Below are 10409 nucleotides of genomic sequence, written 5' to 3'. Positions count from 1 at the left end.
TTGGAGAAACGATGGATGCGTTTATATCGTTCATCACTATACCGTTTGGATAAGTTGCAACCGATTAAACAGAAATTTGCCGATATGACATCAGTAGAAATATCTGGTTTTTGGAAAGAGGTACGTATTTGTAAAATTATTTTCTTGATTTAGTAATTTTAATATTGTTATCAAAAAAGTACAAACATACATATATACTAGGGATACGAGAATTCGCATAGCATAGTAGTATAGAGCAGGGGTCGAGTCGGAATAGCCAGAATTTACAGTTTAAAACATGGGTTTAAAAGAGCCACAAAATGTTTATTTATTAAAACATTACAAATATTTTATGAATTCGCTTCAAAATGGGTAAAAAGGGGTAAAAGTGTGTTTATTTCAGAAATTAATGTTGGTGCGTGATGTTTTGATTTCAATTGATAAAAAAATTTATTAATTATACAACATTGTCCATCACGTTGTGATATGCCAAAATTTGTTACATTCCTAATACATACATATGTGCAATGTTGGTATTATTTTATTAATACACATAATGATAAATAAGTCTGAAAGTATACAACGGTAAAAAACTTTTTATACGACTTTATTAGTTTTGCTTTGAATCCGTTCAGATTTTTTTCTACTTTATTTTTGAAATTCAATACAATAGAAATTTAATTGGATTTTATTTTATTCTTTATAGTCAGTCAGACATACAGGCAACAAATAATACCACCCAAACCAATTGCATTTGTAAAAAAACCTTATATATATGTATATAATAATACTTATTCTTTTACCCTGTACCCCTACTACTAATACTGTCACTTATATAAAGAAGCAATAGTGTGGTTTCTGCAGTTCCTGTGTTCTCTACACTCATTGCTGATGGTTTTCCATTTCCATTCACTTTGTAAGTACGCCAGCGCACAGTGGTATAGAAACTTTTATTTAAACAAGTATGAATGTAAAGTCGGGCGTAGCCGGCTATATAATACCCTACACCTGTCAGTATGTATATTAAAAATGGGGATTATTTAAAAAAATAAAGCATTTGGTTTGTTTTTTTTAACTTTATTTCGGAGTATTTTACTTTTATTTTGGCAAAAAAAGATTTTTTTTACAAGAGGGTTCAAAGGGGAGTAAGGCAAAATATCTTTAAAAATGTTGGTAGGGGGAGTTAAGTCTTCTTCAATATTATTTATGTAGAATTTAAAAGTGTTAATAATGTTTGTAAGTGAATTTTGACCTTTAAGTCATTTTCTGAAGGGGAGTTTGTAAGGGGGATAGGATCAAATGAAGCCGGATCATTACAAAAATCGGTAGTGTCATTTAAAGTTCTATAAAACTAAGTTTTGTCGACTTTTGTTAACATAATAGATCATTTAAATTAATTATAAGCCAAAAGGCCCTATTTGAGGGGTACGGTTGTATGGGGGCTAGTGAAATAATGGACCGATTTTAACCATTTTCAATAGGCTTCGTCCCTGGGCCAAAAAAAGCGTGTGTGCCAAATTTCATCTAATTATCTTCAAAATTGCGGCCTGTACCTTGCGCACAAGGTTTACATGGACAGCCAGCCGGCCAGACGGACGGACGGACATAGCTTAATCGACTCAGAAAATGATTCTAAGCCAATTGGTATACTTTAAGGTGGGTATTAGACGAATATTTTTCTATGTTACAAACATCAGCACAAACCCAATATACCCTCCCCACTAAAGTGGTGTAGGGTATAAAAAATCGGTATCTCTGGAACTATTGAATATATCGCAAATTGACAGTTGTTGATGATCGATTTTTTATATATAACTATTATATAGGATATAAATAACGATCCTAGTTCCAAATTTAGTAAATAGATTTTGGTTCCAACTGGTTCCAACTTATAAAACTTCACTATGTCGAATTTTATCGCGATGTACAATACAAAATATTGTAAGAACGAAAAGTAAAACATACAAATACTGCTATGATTTACTTATTTCATATCAATATGTAATATAAAAAGACGAATAAATTATTTATTGAAATAAAATATTTCTTATATATTTTTTTTCGTTGTCTATAACAAAATATTTAAAAAATATATGATTCGGAAAGAGAACTTAATTTAGAATAAATAAAAATAGATTGATTAACAAATGTTAACTTTATTTTCTATACCCAAGCAAAATCACGTACATCAATACCCAACATACCGGGATATGTCATAAAATAATATGGATATTTCATCTTTTTATACATTTCTAGTATATAATTCAGATTAATATTAAAACGCATGTATAAAAATATTAAATTGTTTTTGACCACATACTATTAAATTTTAGCTATTCTTCTTAAGTTTTCTCATCAAATCTAATGAAACACACCTACATAGGCGACACGAAATAACTCCCAATGAAATAACGCCCAATTAGGAAAATGAAATAAGTGCCAATAAAATAAAAAATCAAAACTTGGCCTTAATTTCGTACTATTGGTCTTTGTTTTAATTTTGAATGGGAAATTTCGATTTTTGAAAATCAAACAATTTTAAAAATGTTGTATTAAAAGTAACCGAGTAGTTTTGATTGTTATTTTTCACAAAAATTTTTTAATACTATTATTTTAATTATTGAAAATTAAATCAATGTATGTGCACGAAGTACTGATAGCATTAAATGAAGCAGTTTTTAAATAGATTCAATTCAAATGGATTGGATTCAAAAATAAAAACCTAATTACGGATATAGACTTTAACAAGAAATGTTGATTTTAATATGGATTGATTTTCTCAAAAACATCATTGGTTGTTTCAGAAATGGGATTTCATAATTTTTAATTTACACGACGATTTTGTTACAAAAATAGGTTAGATTAGATTGATAGGAGGAAATATATTACATAAAATCCGAGGAAATACACCAAGGCCTCTATCGGGCCTATCTGTTTAAAATATAAAACAAACATTTTGTTCATCAAGAATTATTTGAATGTAATTTAATTTCTGCCTATATTCTAAATTTAAATGGATATAAATTGAACTGAATTTTCAGGAATTGAATAAGTTTGAGCGACGATACTAATTGATAAGTTTTTAATTTTGCTTAAAAAACTTTTCACAATGGGTTTTAATACTTTCCCACTTACACATATGTATGTGAAACTTAACCATTTATATAAAAGCTCATACAAATATGTCATTCAGTTTAAAACATTAGCACTTTATTTAATTATTTTGGGTATTGTTTCATTAAGCTTTATTTCAATTTTTGTGGTTATTTCATAATGAAATAAAAATATGAAATAATTGGGAGTTTAAATTGGGTACTTTTTCATTTTTTATTTACAACTTATTTCATATTTATTAGGTCTTTTTTCTTTGAGAGTACTTTCATTTTCTTAATTGGGAGTTATTATAATCGGCAAATTTTACTTTACTAAATGCCGTGATACACGGTTGTCAGATCTTACGTTGTCAGTAAAATGTAAAATTTGTAAGTTTACACTGTTATTAGACATTTTGTGCACATTTTACGGCCAACGTTGTAAGATCTAACAACCGTGTATACATAGTATAAGACATATACAATGAAAAAAACATTTCACATTCAAATTTATGAACAATGACACATGACTCTGTGTTTAAAACAAAATTTGTTGTTTAAATCATTTTTTTTCATAAGTAACAATAATATATAATTCTAATAATAAAACATAAAATGTATAATTAAAGTTAATTTCGTCCGATAACTGACATATAATTTTTATACATACCCGGGTATATATGTATTAAAATTTAATCGCTTTGTTAAAGAAATTGCAAACGCAACTTGAAAAAACAAAAACAACTTGCAAAAGCAAGAGCATAATTTACAAAAACAACGTACACTCTAAATAATTTTCTAGAATGGATAACAATGAAAGTAAATAAGTTAATCTTGTTTCATACTTTTTTGTACATTTTAATTAGAAATGTTGTTTCTATGTGAAGAAATTATCATTCTTAAGTACATTGATTACACATTGTTTATAAATATTCGCATTTTACAGTAATACAATTTAATCTTTAAATTTAAAAATAACCAAATATTTTTTTCAGTGCAATTTCAATGTAAAAATGCCAATAGTGTGTGTGTAGTGGTGATTTTTTTTATCTGCCTCTCTATCCGCCGGTATATGTATTAAATTAATTTTTGGAAAAGTATAGAAAACATTACTCTAAAAACATAATCGAAATTGCATGTCAATTCGATATATAGATCTCGAGATATATCACTTTAAAAATAAAAAACATACCCGGGTGTTTTATGTTAAAAATGCGAAGCACCAATCCTCAAAACGGACTTATATTTATATAGTCATGTACATATGTTTCTTTAATATATATTGGATACTAGGCCAGACATAAATTTTCAGGTCTATTGGTCATGAACTGCCGAAATTATAAGTCTGACATTTTCTTTCCTGTGCAACAAGACAAGTCTTATAATTATATGTAGTACAGGAATATACATATGTGAAATATGATGTGTAATGTGAAACTTAATTGATTGATTTTAAATTATATAAATAAAACGATTAATAAAATAGATAACTTATTAAAAAAATACATAAATTTACTAAAGTGTGTGTGGAAGTAAGTTTCAAAGAAGAGTTGCTATTCAGATATTGGCTTCTGATGATTAATTACAATGAGTTTCATGCCTCTGGGGGACAAATCTTATAAGTACAAGTTTTTTTGGCGCATTGAACAACATCGATTGATCGCAATGTCATTTACAGTTATTAGCCTCATCATATTATAAATTATATAATATAATTTGATCTTTTGATTTTTGTGGATTTAAACAGAGCTTATCTTGTATCGCCCAGGATAGAAATGAACGAACGAATCGTAAAAAAACGATATTTTTTTTTAAATTACATAAATATATTAGTACACAAAAAATATATTGTAAATTTAGAAAAAATGCTTATTTAAAGAAGAACAAATTGTTTTGTGTTTAATAGATACTTCAAAGAGCTTCATGAAATAACTCCCTAAAAACTTGTTCAGAATGCAACAACAACGGGGTGTTGTTTCATTATGAAATAATTCCTCAAAATTTAAAAATGAAATAAATCCATACAATTATTTTTAGGGAGTTAATTCATTATAATACTTTTATCACACGAAATAAATAAAATATATTGTTGATATGGTGTATTATTTAATTTTATGATTAATTCATTATGTTAAATAACCTATGAAAAAGGTGTACTTAGTTTTTTAAAAAAGTGTTTTTCAAAACGATTGAAAAAACTCTTTAAAATAAAATTTGTCACTAATATTTAAAATATTTGGGCAAATTTAATTCGTATTTTTTGGTTCTTCACTGAGTTTTAGGCTGAAACGCCATTTTGGGATTATTTTTAATTTTTAACTTTAAAGCTGAAAAGATAATTTTACTTCTAAGATGTCATACAATTTTCGCACTAAGTATAGATGTGCTATTAAAAAAATCATGATTTTTTTAGACCTAAATTCTAAAATATAAAGAGAATATCCCATTTTGCGGATCTACGATCGATATTTCGATGTGTCTTTCTTGAAGATGGGTATAAAAATGAAGCAGAGTATGAAGGCATTAAAATTGATGACACAGCCGATTTTACAAATTACTTGATGATTAAAATTCACTTATTAATTTATAAGAATATGCCCATATTTACGCTTACCCTCTTGTAGAACATTTTTTAAAGTACAAAGGTACTTAATGTAGTAAGTTGTTTTTTATCTACAAACAAAAAACCGCGTATTTACTCTTTATTTTATCTTAAATTCGGGAAAGAATTTAAATATAAATTTAACTCTCCATAACATTTTTAAATCTAATATGTCTAATTTAACTCTCCATAACATTTTTAAATCTAATATGTCGGTTTTTTCCTACCAAAAAATCGCATCTTTAAACTCCAATCCAATTAAAGTTTATATTTTTGACCCTCTTTTGGCAGTATAGCCCACTGTACACCGCATCTTTATCCGTTTTTGTAAAACTTTTCATAAAAGCAGTAGCATATAAAAAAGAAATGAATTTTTTGCTCCGTAGACTGTTTTTCCGTTTCTGCTTTTCGCTTCGTTTCCATACCAGTTATACAACAATAAAAATTAAAACTTTCTTTGGAGTTGTTGATACCAAGAAAAACGAATTAACTTAAAGTGTTTATTATATGCATTAAGATCGACAATCACATCTGCTACTTGTGCAGTTTTCTATTTTTTTCTTCCAATTGTTATTTTGAAAAAAAAATAGAAACATGTCTTAAAGAAAATTCCTACATGATTATTAATTACATCAACAGAATATTTCAACATGCTTATACATATTTTTAGGCCACAATACGTAGGTCCTATTTCCTATTAGGTACTACAAAATAATCTGATTTAATTAAAGTCTCAAATTGTATAAATAAATTATTTTAATTTGTTTTAAATATATGCATAACTTAATAGGTAACTATTGTCTTTTAAGCTTCAAGAATTTATTATGGACTTTGAAAAAGATGGACCAGGGTCAGTGGCTGGCGATTTAGATCGAGGTTCAAAGCTGATGGAGTTTTATGGTCAGAAGATAAATGAATTTGATGCAAGACGACAAGAACTGGGTAAGACAAACCGATGATCAGTACTCAGAGTGCGAAAATAATCTTAATGGAATGTTTGCAATTGTTTTGTTTTGACATCTGTAGTGAGTAAAACAGAAACAAACAACAGAAACTATTTTCTCATTTGGTTTCATATTATTTTGAAACATTTGGCCATGTATAATTTTCTAGTTTAATGTACAAACTGATTTAAAAATTTTCAAAAGTTGTGTACATTTTGGAAACTTTTGCGAAATGTTTCGTTTGTGTTAATACTCTGAACTGTAGAATATTTTTAAAATTATTGAAGGCCGATAAATAAAACAAATGGACAGTTAAAATTTAATATTGAAAATTTTCTTTTTTAATTAGAAGTATAATTGATTACCTCAAAAAATTTACGTTTTCATTGTATAAAAAATTTTATACTTTAAAAAAACATTTTTTTAAGGACCTTTATATAACATTAACATTTAACATACTCCTATTCTTTACTGACCAATATTAATTTTAGTTGAGTGCGTGCATTTACATACGTAAATGGGAAAAAGTAGCAAAACTTTTTTATTACTTTTAATTGTATTTACTCAATCTATTTTTCTTCTTTATAATCCTTTTTGTTTTGTATTTTAGCCAACGCTGAGAAACTTTTTGATATGCCCATGCAAGATTACAATGAATTTTCACGTATTAAAGATGACTACGAAGGCATGCAAATTGTAAGTTAAGAACAAAAAACACCACTTTCAGTAGAACTTTTGTCAGAACTCACATTAATACTACTACTACTACTACTGCGAAGAGTACAAATGAAAGAATTCGACAAGGACTGTGGAGAAAATGTTCATAAGAATTTTTTCTATTTAGTACACAGATAAACTTTAATTTTTCAATTAAATTATTTGTGTAGCTGTTGAGTAAACTTCCTTTCTATATTCGGATACGTCGTCCCTCTATTAATGTTCTAGAAGGAAAGCAAAAGATGTGAAGGAAATGCTAAAGAGTAACCTCCTGAAGTTGATTGAATATCACCTTTGTATTTGTTGTTTTTCTTTTCATTTAATTCACTTTTCTTGTTGTTTTTCTTTAGGTTTACAAATTATACAAAAGCCAAAAAGCAGCTCGTGAAGGATGGTCGAAAACTTTGTGGGCCGATTTGGATCCTTCCGTATTGACTGAGGGTGTAGAGAGCTTCTTGAAAGAATTTCGTAAACTATCCAAACAGGTAAGAAGAATAAATTGGCACCAAATATTCCCATCCAAGGACTGTGTTTATTTGTTGGAATCTATGTATGTAGGTATGTATATTATGATGTTGACGTCGATGGACTTAAATGATTTTTGATGCCAATAAAACTTTCGTAATTAGTTTATAAAATGAAAATGGCTAAAGTTTTAACCAAATCTCCTCAAAGAGTAGAAGAAATTTAATATTTATTTAAAAGTTAGTTTATTCTTAATAAAATCTATTCTCGAAATTACCGCTTATACACTAGTACATTCATATGCATATGTATATATATGGGAACGTATTGTATTAAGGAGTATTTAAATATAACATGCATTGTGTAAATTATAATACTGATAACATCAAATTAAAGTAATTTGTTAACATCACATTATAGTAATTTGATGGTAACGGTGTTTACTTAAAACATTCAAATTATTTATAACCTTAACACTTTTGTTTAAGTTTAAAAGTTTTTTGTTATTAATTTTATTGTCACGACAGGTGCGACAATTAACAGTTGGACAGATGTTGGAGTTACAAATGAAACAATTCAAAGGCACGGTACCACTTATGGTGAGCTTAAAGAACGAAGCACTGCGAGAACGTCACTGGTTGCAGTTAATGGATAAAACGGGACAGTATTTTGATATGACACCAGAACGTTTTACCCTCGAAAATATGTTTGCAATGCAGTTGCACAAATATCAGGTACAGCAATAAGAAACAATCAGCCACATGTGTACACGTTACTGTCTGATGTGGTGCTAATGTTTGTCAACAATCAAAGCAACATAAAAAAACGTGTGCACTTATCAGGCATTTTGACAATGCAAAAAAAAAACAACAAAAAACAATTATCCAAAGTGGTATTGTTGTTTGTTGCAGTTGGTATTGCCATTGCACGTTTTAACAAACTTGCAAAAGTCTTGACTTGGCTGTAACACAACCCGAAAAGCAACATCCCAAAAAACATCGAAAAAGAAAAATGTTGGAATTCTTATATAGAATTGTGTCAGTATTTTGTTGCCTTTAATGGTCACATTATGTTTGTATTTTATTACTTAGTTGAATGTTTTTCTTACCAACAGACGTGCCTTGTCTGCCCTTTACTAGTGTTTCATTTCATTCTTTTTCTATCAAGCATTTATATTGGAGTACTTGAGTATTTGATGTAATTCTTTACTGTGTTCTATTTAATAGGAGATTGCAGAGCAAATCCTAAATAATGCCATCAAAGAATTGGCCATCGAAAAGGGCGTAAAGGCAGTCGAGGACACTTGGGCAATAATGAACTTTAAAGTGCACAAACATTACAAAGGTATCGAAGAGCGGGGTTATACATTGGGTGCGGTAGATGATATAATTCAGGTGCTTGATGATAATTCAATGAATCTACAATCGATGGGTGCCTCACAGTAAGTTTACAATAACTTTTGTCGTAAGTATTTTATACGGCAGTAAAAACTTTATGAACAGTGGGTCGGCCATGTCCAACTACAGTAAACTATGCTTCTTTGACTAAGTAAAATGTGTATAAATATTTATAAAATTTGTAGTGATTATTTGGAATATTCCCACTTAAAATTATAAGGTTTACGGACTTGGTTTACAAATAAAAGCACAACGCATACTACTATTACTAGTACTGTTGTGTAGGGTATAATTATTTTCAGTTGAATACTTATTAACTAATCTCAATATGATATGAACGAAATAATTTTTCTGGATTATGTGTTCATTTTTCCACGGTGCATTTTCCGTGTATACTTTTATGTTAGTTCGCAATTTATTTTCGTCTTTTTTATATAATTTACAGATTTATTGGTCCCTTCTTAGAGACAGTGAATCGTTGGGAACGCAACCTAGCTCTTATATCGGAAATTATTGATGAGTGGCTTGTTGTACAACGCAAATGGCTTTATCTGGAAGGCATTTTTATAGGTGGTGATATACGTTCTCAATTACCAGACGAAGCTAAAAAATTCGATGACATTGATAAGGCATATCGCAGGGTAAGTACAATAAGTAAGAAAAAGTAAACGTAATTATTATCATGAAGAATGTTGTTTTGTATTAATGTAAAATTGACGTACTATCATCCTGTTTTTAAATATTTTGTAAAAAAATAAAACACACATATGAGTAAAATCAAAAAATTTTGAGAATTCATGAAGCTGTACAAATAAGTAAATAAGTAAATGCTTTGATACATTTATACATTTGGTATACTGTACCAAATTGCAGACCAACAGCTTATTAATCTCTACTTTATGAAAACATTAAGGGCCAATTTATAGGTGAAGGATTAGGGATTAAGTTTAAATTAATCTTCGAAAGTTGTTTTTGAATACTCAATCAGCTTATTTTGTTTGCTAGTTTAAGCGCCCAGTAGAGGTAGTTTAAACTTGAGCAAGGAATGCAAAAGAGTAAACTGATGCCAAAAAATTAATACAAATTGTATTAAAATAAACATTAAAATGTTTGATTTAACGATTAGTATAAATAATGGGGACTTCTCAATATATTGTTTTCTTTCAAATTTAAATTTTCATTAATTTTCTTATTACATTTGCAATCGTCTTCT

General features: G+C 28.4%; 1 protein-coding gene across 1 annotated transcript in view; it reads left to right on the top strand.

Annotated features, from left to right (window-relative positions):
• The window catches only part of LOC111684599 (dynein axonemal heavy chain 10), a 126287-nt gene that overhangs the window by 45850 nt on the left and 70028 nt on the right, over positions 1–10409 (top strand). The window contains 7 exon segments of the mRNA XM_046948842.1: positions 7–120; positions 6483–6615; positions 7228–7313; positions 7685–7819; positions 8327–8533; positions 9026–9240; positions 9642–9837. Of these exon segments, the coding sequence (XP_046804798.1) occupies positions 7–120; positions 6483–6615; positions 7228–7313; positions 7685–7819; positions 8327–8533; positions 9026–9240; positions 9642–9837 (1086 nt within the window).

This window comes from Lucilia cuprina, chromosome 4 (genome assembly GCF_022045245.1).
Source record: "Lucilia cuprina isolate Lc7/37 chromosome 4, ASM2204524v1, whole genome shotgun sequence".
Classification (NCBI taxonomy): domain Eukaryota; kingdom Metazoa; phylum Arthropoda; class Insecta; order Diptera; family Calliphoridae; genus Lucilia; species Lucilia cuprina.
The sequence above is the reverse complement of the archived record's forward strand: the minus strand, read 5'-3'. Positions and strand labels throughout refer to the sequence as shown.